This window comes from Monomorium pharaonis, chromosome 3, assembly GCF_013373865.1.
Source record: "Monomorium pharaonis isolate MP-MQ-018 chromosome 3, ASM1337386v2, whole genome shotgun sequence".
NCBI classification, from domain to species: Eukaryota; Metazoa; Arthropoda; class Insecta; order Hymenoptera; family Formicidae; genus Monomorium; species Monomorium pharaonis.
The window spans coordinates 28,726,005-28,746,053 of NC_050469.1; the positions used below are offsets into that span (position 1 = coordinate 28,726,005).

Here is a 20,049-nt window from a genome sequence, read left to right on the forward strand (position 1 = left end):
GAGTTGCTTCGTGATTTATACCGGAGCTTAATAAGTGTACGATACGGCCCGCGTAAGAGAGCGCGAGGGGAACGCACCACCTCGCGCAGCTGCAACGAGGAGAACGCAACGGTAGAATTGATTTTCTGATCGACGTTTTTACGTTCCCGACAAGAGGAGATACGCCTCGCGGCGAAGTTTCGCCTCGCCGTATCGAGATGTCTTCGAAAAGAACCGTGTCCCGTGTGCCGCCACGAAACGAGCTTCCTTAATCGCACGGCGTACAGTCAATTACGCGAGCCGTGACGAATCGATGCGCTGGCAACAGTAACGGAGATGGCCTTTCTAATCATACTTCGCGCGCGGATGATCGCGCTATAAATCGCCGGGCGTTATATCATCGCTTTCACGATCGGATTCGTTATCCTCGATCGCGGCGCGCGGCGCTTACAGGCGTCGGGAGAGGATAATAGAAGCCCGCGCGGATGCATCGCGGAGGCTCGGAAGGATCCGCTACTCACGCCAGTCGGCCGACCGACCGACCGACCGCAACCATCACCCTCCTGCCTCGATAAGTATCATAAGTAAATCGCGATTACCGTTCGCGATATAACCCGGCCATCGGGAACGACGTAGCTCTCCGGTCGCACGCAGTGGAAGCCGAGATCTGCTCTCGCCAAGGGCAAAAATGCAAAAGCGTACGCTGGGTCGTGTAATTACCCGGTTGGTTTCACCGGACTCTGTCTCACTGGACTCGAAAAAAGCGTTTCTTCGATGAAGCAGGAGTGAGAGAGAGAGAGAGAGAGAGAGAGAGAGAGAGGAGAATCGGGAATGAGAATGAGAACGTGGAAAGGGGGAAAGTCTTTTTAATATCTCGTAGACCCTCGTTGATATCCGGCCGGCCAAGAAGTCGACGCGTTCCTCTCCGCTACGACGAAAGGTCAGGTCAGCTTTAATTATCGTAAATCAAACGAGCGGCATGCCGCAGCATGCCGGCCAAGGAGGCCCGGAGTTGCGCAAGCACAATTATTGTTGAAATCGGGGAGAATATCGGAGAAAAGAGAGGACTGCGGCAGTTACCTCACGAATAAGCGAGGGAACGGCGATCGTGAAATATCGGCCGATCAGTTTATGTTCTTTGAATGTTCTTCTTCGAAGTTGCGCGATGAAAGTCTGGTGCTTTTACCTGAGATTATAGCGCATGATTCTTGATTACTGTCCATTAATTACAAAGTTGTAAAAAATGATTGTAAAAAGATCTGAGAGACACGCAAACTCATTCGCAGTGAGGAGAAATATAAGAATTTCGAAACTTATCTTCATCTTGGTTTAATGGCGCAATTCCTCCCTTCAATTAAGCAAAATGGTAAAATGTAAAAGTAGATTTTAGACGGTTAATAACCTCGCGTGTTACTACAAGTTGTAATTCGTTCTGAAAAATAAAAATCTTCATGGCGATATCGGGATTCGATTTATGAAACTCATCTTGTACCTTTGTCCTCTTCATCGCGCTTTTATCCGCGAGCAAAACGGAACGGATAACTTCAATGTAATTTCATTGCAGGATTGTAGGTCGTTACGGGACGTGCGCGCGCTCGATACATCGTAACTTTAGCGATGAGCCCCGATAATGTTACGCCGAGCGCGAATTTTCATTCAGTTTTAATGGCCTGGAACCACAAAAGGATAAAAGGTGTGCGAGAGAAGTGCCGAAGAAGTACAATCGGCATGACGTATGCGATTCGACCTCTCGCTGTTATCAATATACACCCTCCAAGAAGCAGCCACCGCGGGGGGGCAACACGCGAACAGTCGTATCTGATTCTGTTATCCGCTTAATTACGCGCCTTAACGTAGCGGTGCCGCAATCGAGTCGTGTAATACGCATCATCACCCTCTATTTTCCACTCTTTGCGCCACTCTCGCCCTCGCTGCTCATGCATTTTCGAGCTCTTTAATTCATTTAGCCGCCGTCGACGCACACGCCGCCGTGCGCGCGTTACGCTTCGGGGCTATATTCGATTATTCTCTCAAAAATTGTATCCCCGACCTTTCTGCATTTCGTCGACTTTTTGTGCGAAAATTTTGAAAAAGAAAATTTGAACGAATTGAATCGAGAGAAAGTCAGCATGAAATCGACAACACCGAGTGCGAAAATTCAAGGTTGAAATGAGACCGTACCGTAAAATCCTATCACGGCGAACTGCATGTGCCACTTTCGCACACATACACGTGCCAAGTGATAAGCAATCTAACTCTATCTCCGGGATTAAGATGTATCGGCCAATCCGGATCAGTCGGAATACTTTAATCCGTCCCACGCAGTGTCATCTCTCGTCGCCGATCTAATCGCATGAGCCCAAGTATCAGAATCACGATCTCTATCAAGTTCTCTTTCAGGTCGTAGCCAGATCTCCATCTGCGTTGGACCGTGTCCCACGCGCGCACACGCGGCAACTCGTGCGATACCGATCGATAAAAGGATCCGTACCGGCGACTCACTCGTCGTCGTGTCTCTCGTTAGTCTGAATGACGGTTCAACAAAGTATCGACGGGCGCGGAACTTGACTCACATTATTTAGGTCCGCAGGTCGTGATCTGTGAACGACCCGTAGAATACAATGGTGACCCGACCTGGCGGCTAGGCGCCGTCCTCCATTGTGACGTGACGACATAGGCACATCCGCGCGACATTTTCTAACCGGAAACACGGGGCTCTTTGCCCGTGCGCGACGATAGATCGTGGAAAACGTTAATCCAATACGACTTTTGGGTCTTATTGTCGAGCTCGCGCTCTTGAGAACCATTCAAAATATTTGCTCTCTACACCTGGGGTCGTATACGCGACTTCGGGCTAATCCGATTTTAGAAATTGTCACCCCGAAGGGATCCCTTCTCTTCGCACCTTTCGCATCGTTCGGAAAGAGGGTGAGGCACTTTACTTGATAGGATTTTACTGAAGGAGGCTTCAAACGTTATTCCCGCGTGCCAATTCGAGTTTTCCTGTTCTCTTAATTATTCGTATCATTCGACAATTCCGCGCACTCACGAAAATCGAGAAAGGTACAGGCCGTTGGGTCAATGTTGCCGCGGCCACGACGACGCCGCGGCGATGGTGGTGGTGGTGGTAAGTGTTCGGTTCGCCGGCTAAAATAACAAGGCACGTGACGAGAGAAACAAGGAATCCCCTTGTATCTTCTTTAATCCGTCTCTCTTCGTTTCGTATGCGGCATCTCTCGTTGCGCTTGTCCATACACTCCGCGTATATACCTGGCCCTCTCGCGTTTGCGTCGACCCGCGAGGAGGACCCTCTCGACGGTACTCTCTCAGTGCTGCTGCTGCTGCTGCTGCTGCTGTTGCAGGTACCTTTGTTAATTAAGAGGCGTCATGTGTGGTCTCTCACCCCGGCGGTGCGGACGCACCGTGAAACCGTACATGAATGCACAGTGGCTCGTGTCTCTGTCTCGTCTCCCGGCGCGATACGTGGTCAACCCGCATAGTAGCCACGTAGGGTTCGAGGATGCGAATGCACATTGCGTTCGTGTGCACGCCTGTACGTACACGTACACCCCGGTCGCTGTTCGCCTGCCTGCTAGGCGTATCTAACGGAGACACGACTAACTAGCTCGCCCGCCGTGGTTAACGAGAGAGGGGGAGGGGGAGGCCCCTCATGCTGGCTGGCGCCGCGACCAGGTGATTCGACGACGATATGAGACCGGATACAACGTTTCCATCCGGGTACTATCGCCCGGGTTCGATCGCGTCGAATTATCGGAAACCGATGACAATTCGCCGATCGACGGGCCGACACGATTGCCGCGCGTGTCGCGTGACGTGTCCCGATTAGACTCTTCTCGCCCCCTCGACTATCGCGCGAGGAAATTTTTTTTTTCAATATCCACCATTATTAATCGATGGATCGAGGTTAAACGTGGCTTTCGGACTGCGGAACCAATTCGAAATATGTACGTACGCGTCATAATCCGGGCGAGCCGCGCGCACGTTGCCCGGCTACGCGCATGTAAAATGAATAATGATCGTGACGCTCTCCGCCGCTCTCTCGCGGTCATCGAATATTCATTGTGCCCAAGATTCCGAGCGGCGGGGCCGCTCGGAATAATTATCTCGAACCGATGGTGAAACTTTTTTTTTTCCGCCGCTGACTCGACATTACGGTGTCGCGTGACCTGGCTCAATTAAGTCGTCCGCTTCGTGCTTGCATTTCCCTCTCCCACGTTCTTGTTTTCGGCGTTTAAAGATCTCGGGCCGTCCAAAGGCGAGCCGCTTCAACGTTTAAAAGAACTAACCGTGTCATTGGAAAATTATTAAAAATATAAACGCGACTGAGCAGCGACGACGCGCTTACCGATATTCGTTCCGGCACCGAAAGGGACGGAGATCGAATCAGATCGCTCGGTGCGTTTCCTATCGGTGATCCGATCTGCTCGAATTATCGGGAACCAATGAAAATCCCATTTCAGCCCGTTCCACTTCCGCGCGCGCGTGCGTCGCGTGACGTTGCTCGATTAAATCCACGTCTTGTTATCGCGTGCACTCTTTTCCTTTGTACGTATCCAATGTGCCGGAAAGGTCGCTATCGAAACGCCGCGCCGCCTGGTTGGCGTACAAATAGATCACGGCTACAAATTATACAGCGTCCAATTCGCAAGAAGACGAGCGGCCATAAACGCGCGCGAGGCAACTGCAATTAGGAAAGAGAGAGAGAGAGAGAGAGAGAGAGAGAGAGAGAGAGAGAGAGAGAGAGAGAGAGAGAGAGAGAAGAGAAGCCCAGAATATAGAGCCGACAATTCCAATTGGGGTCCGTTAGTTATTTCGCCCGCGCCGGTATTAAACGCCAACCCTTTGGCTTGTAGGCGACGCCACGTAATAAACAAGACGTATGACGGGCAATACGGCGACGCGCGTGATACTTCCATACATCCGCCCTGTATGTGCAGTGCCGCGTGTGCCGTACAATAAAATCGCGAGCGAATGCATACGCATATTCGAAACGGTTAACGAACTGGTCGCATGCGCGCAAACGGCTAACGAGAATTCATATGGATGAATTCGCCATCAGGAGAAACCGGGTAGAATGATTTCGATGGGTCCTATCGGCCATTCGATCTGCTCGAATTATCGGAAACCGATGAAAATCCTATTTTACTTGCGTCTCTCGTGCAAGTGCGTCCCGCGTTACCGAATCCCGGCTCTGAACTCCGGCGTTGCCGACCGCCGCCGTTGCGTTTCCATTCAACCCTCGGCAATTGCCAGCTCCATTGTAACATCACCGTCGTAATCCCCTGCCCCCCCTCCCGCATCTTAAAAGCGGGGGGTGTCATACATTTTCTAACGCATTTACTTGAATTGTTAACTCGGCGACATTTGTTTCAAACGACGGACTCGATAAACGTTCGAACGAATAAATCACATTAATAATATTGTCATTACGACCATTATCATCAAAGTTTGGAAAAAAACCGTTATCGACTAATTATAAAACTATAAAAAACTATCAATGCACGATAACTAGCGACTACTTTCTCCGAGTTCCGATAACATTAGTTACTCTATTCAGAAATGCTCGTGTACCTTATCACGCCGAGGCGATCGATCCGTGAGACGATACGCGCGTCTGCATTGATACATTGCACGCGTTGATACATCCCGCATCGACATTGCCGTTGCAATCTGGCGATCCCGATGCGAACAATATGCGTTTCGCGTTCCGTTAGTGTTAACGCGCCGCGTGATTTCTTCATCCCCGTATTTACGGCGCGGCGACGGTATCGATATATACGCTCGTTATCAGACCTCACGTTAACAAATTGAGAGGACCGTATAAAAAAAAAACAAAAAACAGAATATAGACGGAGTTTATTACTGCGGAGCTTTTTTTCAGCCTTCTCCATACAAACTGTGAGAGGGAAGGGAGAAGGCGGGCGATGTTATAGGGTGGCGCGTTTATCGCGATAGAAATTGTGGCCCCCGGCCAAATGTCGCACGGGGATAAAGGTCTAACCACTCGTTGGCGGAAAATGCATCGGACTTGTGCACCGGTGCGCCGCGTAAATCCGAAAATTCATTACTGCAGTGCGCACCGGCGATTGTTCGTAGCCGGCGCAAACGCCAGTCGCGGCCTGCGCGGAGCGGCGGCGTTGCATTAATGTCCGGGCGTCAGGATTTACAGGAGGGACACCATTGTTGACAGGCAAATATAAAATTTTTACGGCGCACCGATAGAACGCGCCGCATGAATAACGATCATCATCGAATTAATAACTGGACCGTGAGTTACGGTTACGGCGTATTTAGAGTGTAGACGGTCGACTCTGCGTTTGCCACGTCGCCAGATTTTCGCTGATTACGTGGCATTATGACGGCAATAATAGCACGCAATCGATTCGATTTATTACGCGATAACAGGCGTTATTACGTGTCACGCTTAATTGTTCATATTAACATGCAACTTTCCACGAAATTCGTTTGCATACTATATTAGGAAAATAAATCGATATTACTTCCCATTTTAATATAATAATAACAGAGACAATAATAACATAGACATATATTTATACGCCATCGTTACACGCAATAATAAATGCCTGTAAAAACTAAACGAATAAAGAGCAATCTCTAAAGATTAAATTATATTTTTTTCTATCAGAAGGCGAGGATGCCGCGGAGGAGGAGGACGCTTACCTCTTGGAGGATGACGACGTGCCTTCGGCAACGATAGCCAGCGATACCGAACTTATTTCCGAAGGCGGCGGTCATTTACCAGTTTTCCTCATGGAGCCCGTAAACTCCTTCGTCGTGAAGAACAAGCCCGCCCTTCTACGTTGCAAGGCCGCTCACGCGCTGCAGATCTATTTCCGTTGTAATAACGTGAGGGCGGAGGATTCTCAGCAGCAGGATTTCGTGGATCCCCATACGGGAACGAGGATCGTCGACTGCGAGCTCAACGTTACGAGAGATCACATCGAGGAGTACTTCGGCAAGGATAAATTTAAATGCGAGTGCATCGCCTGGTCTGGATCAGGACAGATCAAGAGCCAGCCGGCTACTATCGATGTCGCTTGTGAGTATACAAATAAAATCGTACTAATCCTCTATTATATCATCCTGAATATCCCGTTTTATCGGTGAAAATTCTCTTTTAAACCGCAACGTCGACATTCTCAAAGAGAATTAAAATGTTAGATTATACTTTTATTATTATAAGTTCGGTTCTTATTCCCTCGATGTGTAGGGCGTATGAATCAGAGAGGTTTGAAATAAACGTCACGAGAATTCCAGGGACAGCCGACTTTTCGTCTCACTTTGTCTTTGTCCTCTCTTAATTATCTTGATTCTCCTGCCAGCGAACTCGTTATTTAATTCTGTCCCTTAATTGACGACAATGCAATGAGCGCCGAGTTTCCAAGAGAATCAATTTAAAGAGAGAACTACTTGGCCAATTTCAGAGTTACGTAACTCAAAAGCTAGACGTAAAAATGTGCTTAAAAAGATAGAAGAACGCGTTGTATGGGTCCTCGAGTAAACTTAAAAAATAGAGAGGCAATTACAATGTAAAAAAAAGTTCGACGATCAAACGTAAAAATTATTTTTTTCAAAAATATGAAAAGAAATATATTTCAAATTTTATGATACGTTTAAATTGTAATTTTATCCCAATGTTATTCTTAATTGTTTTATTAAAAAAACACAAATGCTTCTTCCAGACCTGAAAAAGCAATTCGAATCGCCACCATACTCCGTCTCTGTCGAAGCGGGTCAGAGTACCGAACTTAGGTGCCTGCCCCCAGTGGGAGTACCACCACCTAGAGTTTACTGGTTAAGAAATAATATCCCCGTAGACGCCGAGACGGACACACTTCTGGTATCTAGCGAGGGCCACCTTCTTATTGGTCAAGCAAAACTTAGTCATCAAGCCAATTACACCTGCGTCGCCGAAAATATTGCGGCGAAACGACTAAGTGAACCAGTCAGCTTAACAGTATACGGTAAGTTTACGACATTAAAGATTCCCTCTTCATAATTATAGATAACCTGCTGTATGATACATTTCTCAGCGTTATATGCATAGCTAAGGTTCAAAAGTTTCCAGCCCAAGAAGAATAAAAAAAAAGATAATATAATAAAACAATTATTTTTATTTTTTATCATTGATAATTTTTTTTTCTGTAGAAGCTAGATTTTTTATTTCAAAAAATTGTTTTATTCTCTTTCTGTTTCTTTCTGTTTCTTTCTCTCTCTTTCACCCTCGTTCTTTTTAAAAAATAATTGTTTTATAATATCATCATTTTATTCATCTTTCTTTAGACTAGAAACTTTCAGATCTCATTATAAAAATATCTATTTTCTTTCCTTATATTAAAAAAATACTTTTACTGGTTTCGCGATTAGTTAACGGTGGCTGGTCTTCCTGGTCGTCTTGGTCGGAATGCCACTCGCGATGCGCGAAAAGCGGTCAGAAGAGAACGAGAACGTGCACGAATCCAGCGCCCATGAACGGCGGCCAGCAGTGCCTCGGCCCAAGTCAGCAAAAGATGGACTGCAACTCGGGTTGCTCCCGTGAGTACCTTGAATTCATTATCTGCGCGCACAATACTGTCGACAAAGAAACTTCTCTCTACCATAGAATCTTCTTGTCTACTTTCGTTAACCTCTTCGTTATGTCCTAACCCATTACGATGGCGACGTCAAAGTACTTAACTTGTAAGCAAGCGAAAATAGCGTCTTCCTCTGTCTTCTCTCAGTTAAGTGTCGGTCAAATAGACTAGTAGGTTTTACCATCGCAAGACGACGACATTACTAATGCCGAAGAGAGACCAGACGCTTGATTTACGACCTGATCCCCCCTCGTCGTCTATGTCCTCTTTCCTCGTGGAAAGTATCTATTGCACGTGCCACACAGTCTCTCTTCGAATAAACCGCAAAGTCTTTTAAATCGTATTCACCTTTCAAAACGTTTGCGACATCTTAAAGGCACCTGTGGCTATCCTCCTTCAGTAAAGAATATGCAGACTGCATGCAAATGGCCGAGCCCGCGGGGATAATGCCCGAGGCAAGTCGGCGCCCGCTTTATATCGGCGGTTTTAAGACATTGATCGATCCGATATTCTTTCGACGTTTTCACGCGAGAGACACGTTAACCGCTCGCACTTCACGTTGGTCAATGCACTCACGACGCACTTTTTATTCCCCTTTAACGCTCGCTCGCTCGCTTTGGAGTAGCCGGGGCTTTGGAAGAATTCACTAACACCCTGGGTAAGTCCTTCATGTGCATGAATCATATCCCTCGGTCCGGGACGAAAATTAAACCGCGACACATACACGACCGCAGCCGCGGCCGCGTATAAGGGCGTTTTAATAAAACGTAGTAAACCGCCGGCAAGTGCGCCGCGCTATTTATTCGATGGCGCTTAAGTGCCAATAAAGCGGTCAGCTTGGAACGGGAGATTAGGGAGATGTAAACGGGCTTGACGCGTTTCTTAGTTATCTTTGTTATATCTCCCGGATTTTTTTTTCTTCACGCAGATTTAAGAAAAAGCATGTCGATATGAGTCAATTATATGTCAGTTATATATAAACGTCGTTGTAAAAGTCGATACAGAGGCAGTAAACGTAACCGAATTGACAAGCACGGTCTCCCACCAACGAGACCGCGGGGATTCGTGAGAATTACAAGCCCGTTTTGCCCCGACGAACTTTTTTATTGTCGCTATACGTCGATCGGACTCGTCTTAACGACTCTGAACGAAACGGGGCCTCGACTTTGCCTTCTTTTTTTTTTGCCAGCCGTGGACGGACAATGGTCCAGATGGTCGGCATGGTCGATGTGTGGGAGCGACTGCACGCACACGAGGAAGAGGGTGTGCGACGATCCGCCACCTAGCCACGGTGGACGATCTTGCCAGGGCAGGGACATCAACGTGGCGAATTGCACCGGCGGCATGTGCAACGGTAAGTCACCGGCAAACTTTTCTATGTCTTGATTGCGCCTTCCGTCGTAATCTTTTTGCGTACCGTAAAGTTTCGACGTGCCGCGAGCCATTCTGTCGCGTATCGGTTTCAAACTAATACAGTCCTGACGCTAACGTACTATTTATGTCGCGTGAAGTTGAAATAAGTGTCATTTTCGTTGAGCTCTTTTAATGTTGAATTTAAAATTTAGGTACGCAAAACTGAACGTCATTCTCGCGCGATCTTTTGCTTGTAGAATTAGAGTCTAAAACGGAACTGTGGACTGATTTTGTAACGTAAAACAAATAGCGTTAACTAGTAGATATATACGGCATTTGCAAAAGTAGTTTTATCAGTGCTATCGAAATCCTTTAATTATCCAACTTACCGGCGCTTCCTTTTACAGTCGGCAATGCGAAGGTGGGCGGCGCTCATTTAACCGAGGAAGGTGAGTTGAGCAAGCAATAAAGCATTTTCCCGCTCTTTTAATCTCCCTCGATCCGTTTCCTTTTACCTCGCGTCGTTTTTCGTTGCCGCTCCGCTCCCGAGCCGACCGCGCTGCAAAGAGAAAAGTTTCTCGATTAGATAAGCTACGATCTCTCCGCGCGGACCACCACCACCTCCTCCTCCTCCTCCTCCTTCGATTCGTTCCGGATTTGTAGAGACGGTCGCGAAAAATAAAACGGGACGAGAGGCGGTGGGAGGTTTCCTTCGCGTATATACGGGGCACGACCGAGGCGTTCGACCGCGAAGCAAATGTCCTTAACTCGTCGTGCGACATTCTTGGATGGATTCTTCACGCCCGGTGCACGCCATTTATATTCTCGGCGACGCGGCGCTATGTGCCCGACGATCTGATACCATTCAAATCACATGTTTTATACGCCTCGAAAAAGGCGGCAAAAATAGAGAGCGTGAATCCAGGCGCGGTGAACATTAGCATTATTCATTACTCCGGGTATAATAACGCGAGTCCGGGCGCTCGCGTCCCGCTTGCATCAGGGAGTTTGATCTACGCGCGCTTATGCTTAAAAATAATTCCCGGAATGAAACGGGAGAGAGAGAGAGAGAGAGAGCTGATTGACTGTCCGCGATATCGCCCGATTTACCGCGGTGTATTTGCACACGAGTTTTTCCGCGCCGATAATAACAAGCGCGGACGGCCCTCCCGCGAACGGTTCTATTTACTTTTAATTACTCGGCCGGTTAATTATTGACGCCGTCATGATCGTCGCAACCCCTCGTTACGCGATCCAAACAAACGTAACAATGAGGCAGCTCGTAGCCAAGGGTAGCCCACTGGTCCGTACAGACGCCAACCTCCTCCCCTCTCCCCCCGCCAGTTCGCGCTACCCTAAGGTAGCCAATTCTATCGACCGAAGCACATCAAAGTTGCACGCGATACGGCTGCACCCTCTCTACTCCCTCCCCCCTAGCGCAGGGGGAGAGGGCGGAGAGGCTGGCTTTAATATCGAAGAAAATTATGTAATCGGTAGCCGTTACGCCCTCGTCGCGGAAGGGGGAAATTGATCGCGCATGCAAATAAAGTGCCATTATCCCGTGGCTCAGACCCGAGCGTGTACACGACTGGGATCTCTCCTCGAGGAGGGCTCGATGCCCCGAAACAGCCCCCTTGAATCCCGAAGTGAGTTCGATTTTCCTGAAAGCGGCGATAAAATATAGATGGAAGATACCGCGCGCGCACGGCGTTGCCGCTGCCGGAGAAACGTGATGCGATTTACCGCCTCACGGCAGGCAGGCGTCTTGCGAGAGAACCCCGAGTCATCTCCCTGGACGTCCCTGGTTTAAATATTTAAGACGCGATGCCGTCAATCGAGGTGGAACGTTTACGGTGGACAGGCTCGCATTGATCGATGCCGGGAGTGTGTCTCGATGCAGCGCGAATACGAATTACGGGATATTTTGGATAATGATATAAATACACAAGGATACACGAAAGTTTTTATAAATCTTATAAAAAAAAAGAATAGCAATCATGTACGATTGTTACGAAGGACAATGAATAAATTTATCATCGACAGAAAAACTCGAAAGCATCTGCGCCGCGTCCTCGCGGAAATAAAGATGAAAAATAGCCTCAGACACATTAGATCCGTTTTATGAAGCGTTATCAATAGCCTCGGAGAAAATAAATCCCGACGCCCCTGCGGAAAGCCACTTTTCAAGCTGTCTTTAGGAGGAGCTAGGAGGGGGGTGAGAAAGCCGTGCGGCGGCGTTTCCGTCGATCTCTCTCCTCCCGCGGGGTAACGACGTGGAACTATTGCGTTTTCGAAATCCCTCCTCCGAATTCGTATGCATTTTCGTCGACTGTCGCTGGTTTATATTGACGTGCGAGGCACGTGTGCGGGGAAACGCGGCGTGCGCCAACGTGGCGCACATGATCCCGCAAAAGGGAGTTTGGGCTCGGAGAGTCACGTAGCGGGGTTACGACCTCGTATGGCTTTGACATTCTAAAATTGGAAGAAGCTTAAGAGTGTCACGGGGTTCGCGCGCGGCGGGCGGTTAAGGTATTTCTCGAAAATTTTTACGACCACGGGAACGTTTCCTACGCGCCGCGTCTCTCGTTGCCACAGGATTGGTACTACTACTACTACTACTACTACTACGACGGGAGGAAACTTCCGTGAATGCTTAAGCACGCGAAGTAATCCGGTAAGAGGAAAAATTGCCCATAATTCAGATAGCGCGCGACGCGCCGCGTTTTACCGGCGACGCGCGAGTTGTTCAGTTTTATTTTCGAGAATTTCATTTCCTTCGGTTGTGCGCATTCGCTTACATTATCCATACATCCGGAACGCGACGACGACGGCGGTCGTAAAGCATGCACCGCGGTGAATTCCATATCCGCGTAAGCGCCGTCTCGGCCGCGCGATCCGTGATGACGCGACGACACTCCGTAAACATCTTCGCGTATAACTTCTTCGCCACATATCCCGCTAAATACTCGTTACGACGCAATCCCGGTCGATCGCTGGGAACCGCGCTTTTCGTCGACGGGTACAGTTCTCCTAGGAGCACAACGGCGCGCCCGCGGGCTAACGTAAAATTATTATTCCGCTTGAAGCGTGTTCGCGTCGCGGTGCTTTTATTGCGTACGTTAATGGCGGCGATAATAATGATCGAAATCTTTATGGCCGTACGAAATAACGCGGAGCTGTAAAACGATAAACTGACGCGCTGAAGAAAACGAGCGTGTCGTCGGTGTAAATGAAGAGGAACCTTAAAACTTTTCAACGACGCTCATAATATTTAGCGACGCGCGGCCGTTTAAACGCTCTATGCGGTGCTTTTAGACTCCGTTTCGTCGTTCACAAAGGAAGTCTCACGTACAAAGTAAATAAAAGTTACGGCGTTAAGGATTTACGAGAGAGCAGTGCGGTGTCGCTCGCGGTGTTGCGCGCAGTGTATATACTGAAAATTGTTTTCACGCCGTTTACGGTAATAAGCATCCGATACCCCGTCGACCTAGGTGGAGCGAAATTTTTCACCTACCGTGACCCTACCGTGCAAGCTACGCGCGCGCGTTCCTTCTACAAAAGATAAATAACGAAAGATAGTGGGAGATATTAAAAATTCGCAATATGTGATTCTATTATAGCGAATCGCCAGATGGACGTAGCCTTATATGTCGGGCTAACGGTCGCCTGTGTGGTAATTGGTGGCTTGGCGATCTTCCTGGCGAGACTCCTGCGACGAAAAGGTCGCGATCACTCCTTGTACTCCATGGCTCGTAATGGTAAGCATTTTAGAGGTAAACACGAATGTAGCATTAAATCAGATAAAAATCGTGCACCTCGGTTCTAATTACGTGAATTAAATTTTATTTTTATTTTTCAAAGATTAACTCCCCTTTCACGCTAATTAAAGATATTACGTTACGATTAATTAAACGCGCGTATAAAATAAGTAAGTGTATTTATATCGTGTTACTTATGCGCTTGTTAAATTATTTCCCGTAGAATTTCGTGCTCATTATCGCACCGACATTGCTCGCGACTGAAAAAGGAACAAGATACTATTTCGAGATTAACAAAAATATGCATATCATTTTTTAAATAAATAATTAATTATTCAGACCACAAGCTAAATGATAACAAAATATTGTTGAAATATGAATAATTAATAAACACGGTAACCAACCTATCAATCGTATCGCGGTATTCTCTTTCACAAACAATGAAAGCGAAACGCGAGTTCGTCTTCCGATCGTACAGTTCACGCACGTAGAATCGGAATAGTATCTCAGCGGCATTTGTCCGCAGCGCGCAGAGATACCCACGAGCCGTGCCTCGGCCGTGTGCGTTTCAGAATTCCAGCCGGAGTTCTTCCCGGATCAGGACAAGAAGCTGAGCCTGCAGCCGGATGTGACGGCGACGAGCGTGCCGGCCTGCTACGAGTATCCTTTCGACCCGAAGCTGTCGATGTCGAGATCCCTCTCCGAGCACCACTACGACGTGCCGCACTTGTCGATCGCGCCGCAACCGTCCCCGATGTCGCCCACGCCGAGCACGTCGACCCAGGAGTCGTGCAGCGACAAGCAAATCCATTCCGACAGCGAGAACAGCGTCACTAGCTCCTACCCGTCCTCGGACTCTACGTACAACGTCGCCTCGGAGAGCGTCCGGCTGCCGAAGCTGGAGGCCGGAAACGTCGCCAGGGCGGCGGTTAACACCCGCGGCGCCCTGCTGGTCCTCCCGGATTCCGGGATCTCGATGTCGGTGCCCGAGGGAGCCGTTCCGAAGCCGCTGCGGGAGGAGCTCTATCTCGCGGTGCTCAACGAGGATCGTTACAGGCCCCGATTACCCGGTGAGTGCAAATTATTCATGGCGTTACGCGCCGCGGGAGGCGGACGCCGGGGCTTTACGATCGCAGCTGCGAACCTTCGCGTTGTATATACGTTCGGGACATTCGCGCGATAGCGCGCGATGTTATTTTTATATCAACGCCGTTCCGCGCACGTGTTTCGCGCCTCGAGAGTTATATCCCGCTTGATTTGATGTTCAATATAGGGCATCGCTACGCCGACTCCCTTGTGTGTGTTATCCCGAGGAACGAGTGGCGGGGGGATAAAACCGTCTAGGGAAAAGAAAAGATTCAGCGAACCTTGATAACTTTGTTTTAGCCTTGATTGAAAAATCATAACACCCGTACACGTTAAGCGTATCAAGTCAGTAATTAATCAAGCGTGTCTAATGTGACGGATACTGCCGTAACAAACACACGCGGTATGATAACGATAACGTACGTTACAATAACGGCATTGAGTTCAATAATTCACAGCGTTCGCGCCGCGTATTATTTTCGTTGTGTATCGTTCGAGTCTCGATCTCGTTCTTCTTTTTTTACGCCGCAGACGGGATAACTCAGTTATCAGCAGTGGTGACCTGCGGCCCATCATCCGCGACCTTCAACAAGCCTGTGATCCTTCAATTTGAGCATTGCGCCATGTTGCACCCGGCAACCTGGGAACTGAGCATTTGGGCATGCGACGGCATTAACGTCGACGACGGTTCGTCCTCGATCGCGTCGAAAGATCATCAGTCCATTACGTGGAGCCGAGTACTGACGCTAGGCAACGAGACTATCAACACGCCGCTGTTCACGCAGCTGGATCACGCGGAAGCTTTCATCGTGACCGAGCAGCTCCGCGGTTACGTGTTAGCCGGGCAGAGCTGCGAGAACTCGATCGCCACGAAGAGATTGCGATTGGCATTGTTCGCCAGCCAGGCCGGCCAGTGCTGCGTCCGAGTTTACGCCGTGGAAGACACGAGGGCGGCAATGAAGGCGGTCGTCGATCGGGAATCGCAAATCAGAGGTTATCTGCTGGACAAGCCGCGCACGTTGCTGTTCCAAGACAACGGGGAGTCGCTCTGCGTCAGCCTCGAGGAAGTCGGCAACGAGTGGCAGAGCAAGTCGCCCACGGAACGCCAGGAAGTCCCGTTCCGGGACGTTTGGAACCGCCAGGAGAACGCCAAACACGTGACCTTCGGTCTGGACACGGCCTTTGGCCCGACCACCACGAGGAGCTACAAGCTCCAAGTCTCGCAAGGAAACTCCGACACGAGACAGGTCTTCAGAATCGTTTATGACGGCGCGAAACAGTTGATCTCTTCGGGTAGCGTCACGAGGCCACTCAGGGAAGTCACCGTGGTTAGCAGCGGACATGCTAACAACGCCACGACTGACTCTACCACTCTGCGACCGTTCCGGTTTACGAGATCCTTGAGGAAGCAGCTCTGCCAATGCTTAGACCCGCCGAACGCCCTGGGCAATGATTGGCGAATGTTAGCGCAGCGGCTTCAAGTCGACAGGTTAGTAACCCGACCGACAACCAACCTTCCCCGTCTCGCGTTTTCCTATTCGCAGTAAAGCTTCTTTAAACACGCGGCTATGTTTATGCAGAGCATGAAATACATTCGCTAATGCGAAGAGATATATCAACGCAAATCAAACGGCATAGTAGCAGTAAATATTTGGTTTAACAATACGGGATTAAACGGTTTCTTCTAACGGATTAAAACACGACCGATCGTCCGAGTTAATTTTTTCTCACAACTTGGACGAAATTAATTTAAAAACTCGCAACGTCAATAAATCCGCGTGACGAAGTCTTACATTATTCACGTTTTCACGTGTTATTTATCTTGTTAATACCGTAAACCTTTCCGAAAAGCGCGCTCTATTTCGCCCCCGACGGGGTAACCGCCCATGTACCACTTTCCTCGGTAATCACGCAGCCGGTGTCTTCGTTCGTGTGTAACAGGTACATCAATTACTTCGCGACCAAGGCCAGCCCGACCGAGCACATTCTGGATCTATGGGAGGCGAGGCACCGGGAACCGACGGCGGTGACGGATCTCCTGAACCATCTCAGAGTAATGGGCAGGACCGACGCCGCCACGATTCTGGAGGCGCAGCTCGGCCCGTGGCTTTGAATAAACAGAAAACCGGATCTTGAAAAGCGTTTTCAAGCGGTGAGTGAAAGTCGAGACCGCCGTTTTACGCCCACCCGCGAGAAGTGATCAGTGAATCAGTGTGTAATCGAACGGCGACCGATAAACTCCGAGAGACCGAGCGGCGAGTGAAACGGATCGCCCGGAGTGAGTGCGTGAGTGCGCGAGGAAGAGAGTGAGATTCAAAGGAGGGCAGGAGAGCCCTCGGTTTCTCCGAACGAACTCATCGAAACACTGCCTTAATTATGCGCGACAAACGCGCGCGTCGGTACTTTGTAAATAAAGAGCTGGTGAGAAAAGCCCGAGGATCTCTCTTCTAGGAGGAGACCCACGGCCGCGTCGGAGCTCACGACGATCGAGGTATGCTTACGTCCGGGTGTTCAAAAGCGACGTGGTCCGTAAAAGAAAACCGCATATAATCGTGACGAAGTAATTAGGGACTGTGCATTTAGACGGATATAGATGTACATATATACTAAAAAAAAAAAGATAACGCGCGCAGATATACAGATGGATATATCCATTTTAGAGATGGATGTTTATATATATAAATATATATGTTAAATATATATATATAGATATATATACAGGACATCAAGTAAAGTTCGAGGCGGACCGACAATGCCCGCCACACTTCGACGTGACGACATAATTTTTTATCGATTTGTTAACACGAATGCACGCGAGCACGAGTGAGTGGTTATTATTTTTCTGATAATCGTGCCAAAATTACCTCGGTTTCGTAAGCGTATATACAAACACTTCCGTTATTGTTACATCAGAGTTTCGTGAAAACGCCGTCTGTACATCTTTTTTATATACGTGTCGACAATACGCGCATTGCACCACGAACGGGGCAACGCGCGATCGCATAAAACGAACTAATTACGACATGATTTAAATCGATGATTTATTTGAGAGAATTGTATATTTGTTACTTTCGACGAATAAAATATTCTTGTATACCTCAGAGTCGAACTCGTTCGTTTGTCATTATTATACAACCTGAGATTCCCATCCCTCCCGTGTCTACTAAAATGATATCTGTCGAGATATCATTTTATTAATTAGCGAAAAACTCTGCTCTCCCGCATGCTTATATTTGATGCAATTTTTTTTTTAAGACGTCCTCCAATATTGCACAACAAGTTTGAATAAATTCATTTTTGTCCTACTTCAAATTACATCTCTTTAATATAATGAAGAATTATGAAATATTGATGCAAATTCACGATGTAATTCCTAAAATCCACGTGGATCTCCCTCCTGACGTGAAATCTCATATCAAGATTGCTGTAAAGAACGTTGCACCGTAATAACTCTGCAAACATACTTTATCGGCATACTGTCAATAATTTTTTGCCAGCGAAGGAACATCCTTCTTGGCCGGTATTAAAGGCGCACATTCGCGCGCGCGCGCGAGGGCTGTATATTACTTCAATTTCAGCTTGTCTCCGGACGTTCGACAGGGACAAGATATTCTATCTTCCACCTCCTCGATCCCGGCCTCCGCGACGGCCTTCCTCGATTTTCTCCCGTCGAAAATAGGTACGTACTTTTGCGGAAGTTGAAGGAGGCGGAAATAGGTGACAATGGACGTCGAGCGTCGCAATTTTGAAATGTCGATACCAGTCACGCGTGCTCTCTCCTCGTTTTCTCGGCCCGGGTTCCCTATACGAATCTCTCCCGAGCTTTTTCCGAGCTCGACAGCGCTCCGCGATATTTATGTAGTCCCGATGTAATTCGCCTACCACCTGCAGCGACGTAATTTTCAAATTTAGAATAGTCCCGCGTCTACCAAACATTTTCCTTCATTTCTAGAAATGGCCTTTTTACGCAGAAGGACATATTAATCAAGTAAATGCACAATATAATATTTAAATATAACTTTTTCAATCCAAGGAAAAGCTTCGTTAATTAAATAAAAAGTTAGTTTGCCCGACGCATATGTCTGCAACATTTAAATGGATTGAAACAAAAACAGTACGGTAAATTCGACGATCGAACGGAGAGCTCGATAATCGAGGCCGGCGTTTCCATCGTATTTGTACGTGTTAGTACGGTAAATTAAACTTTATCTGATTCAATAAATGCTTTATATATACGTCGCTGAATTGTGGAAAACTTCCATCGGCGTCCTGGCGACCCGATGTGCCGGAAATTAAACGGATAAGGTGGCACTCGGCGATGTGGAATGGGAATATAGAGGCAAGAGGAAAGCATTTAAAAGTTCTCTCTAATCGCGCAGTAAAAATGATAGACATTGATATTAACTCTTCAAAGCATAATTTTACGAAAATGTCAGCTGCATTACCAGACTAAACTATTTAACTTGCCAGATAGAATTTCTTGAACATATTTTTCAACATAACGGAAACATGTCGCGTACATATATATTACACTAACATGAAACAAGATTATTTTTTAACGTATCAAACGTACCAAACAAAATTTATCACTCAATAAACGTACGCTCTTTGTAAACAAGTTGATCATTTTTATCTCTCTCACCTCTCTCTCTCTCTCTCTCTCTCTCTCCCTTTTTTTCCAACTTGAAAAATATGTTCTCTTCGCGCTTTCAGCGACATCAAATGGTAATCGTCGATTTATTGCTCATAAATATAAATACACAAACTCGGGTTTCTGATATCAATCGGGACAAATCGAGATCGCAATTCTGACAAAGTTCGTCGAGCTTGTATCGCGAAACGCACTCGAACTTCAAAGAAATGACGAATGGCTTCGGCGCATACCTCGGGAATTAAAACTGTCCAACTGAAGGGGCGCTGAGCAATTCCGCGTCTCTTTTCTCCTCTTTCTTTGGGACCGCGCTCCTCGCGAGATCGTTGCGTAAACGTAACGGAATGCACACAAGTGTTTTTCAAGTGCTCCAGCATGTTGTCGGCCAGAAAGACTAAGCGCTATAAAAATAGCTCGAGAGCAGGGGCTACTTCCTCTCCGGATAATAAGTGAATCTCTTGTTACGGACTTTGTTATTCGCACGATAATCAATGGTCCATTGATACGCGAGAAAAACAATCTTGCTTGCACTCCTTTCGTAATCATACATTTCGACAAAATGTAAAAATCCTTCTTTTCAAACTTCCATTTATCTCCGTTAAAATTG

General features: G+C 47.7%; 1 protein-coding gene and 1 long non-coding RNA gene across 4 annotated transcripts in view; one reads left to right on the top strand and one right to left on the bottom strand.

The window, feature by feature from the left end:
- Positions 1 to 17,895, top strand: part of LOC105840115 (netrin receptor UNC5C) — a 32,340-nt gene extending 14,445 nt beyond the window's left edge. Inside the window, exons 3-12 of one of the 3 annotated variants that reach the window (XM_012686898.3) lie at positions 6,650 to 7,060; positions 7,704 to 7,985; positions 8,389 to 8,556; positions 9,220 to 9,252; positions 9,784 to 9,948; positions 10,355 to 10,396; positions 13,568 to 13,705; positions 14,278 to 14,775; positions 15,323 to 16,280; positions 16,733 to 17,895. In XM_012686898.3, coding sequence (XP_012542352.1) covers positions 6,650 to 7,060; positions 7,704 to 7,985; positions 8,389 to 8,556; positions 9,220 to 9,252; positions 9,784 to 9,948; positions 10,355 to 10,396; positions 13,568 to 13,705; positions 14,278 to 14,775; positions 15,323 to 16,280; positions 16,733 to 16,904 — 2,867 coding nt within the window. In that variant the 3' untranslated portion in view covers positions 16,905 to 17,895. Of the gene's footprint in view, positions 1 to 6,646; positions 7,061 to 7,703; positions 7,986 to 8,388; positions 8,557 to 9,219; positions 9,253 to 9,783; positions 9,949 to 10,354; positions 10,397 to 13,567; positions 13,706 to 14,277; positions 14,776 to 15,322; positions 16,281 to 16,732 lie in introns of all 3 variants that reach the window. The other 2 variants (XM_012686897.3, XM_012686899.3) reach the window with 2 other exon arrangements.
- Positions 1 to 20,049, bottom strand: part of LOC105840116 — a 167,931-nt gene that overhangs the window by 46,855 nt on the left and 101,027 nt on the right. The window contains exon 4 of the long non-coding RNA XR_003626481.2: positions 10,337 to 10,506. This is a non-coding gene — a long non-coding RNA (uncharacterized LOC105840116). The remainder of the gene's footprint in view (positions 1 to 10,336; positions 10,507 to 20,049) is intronic.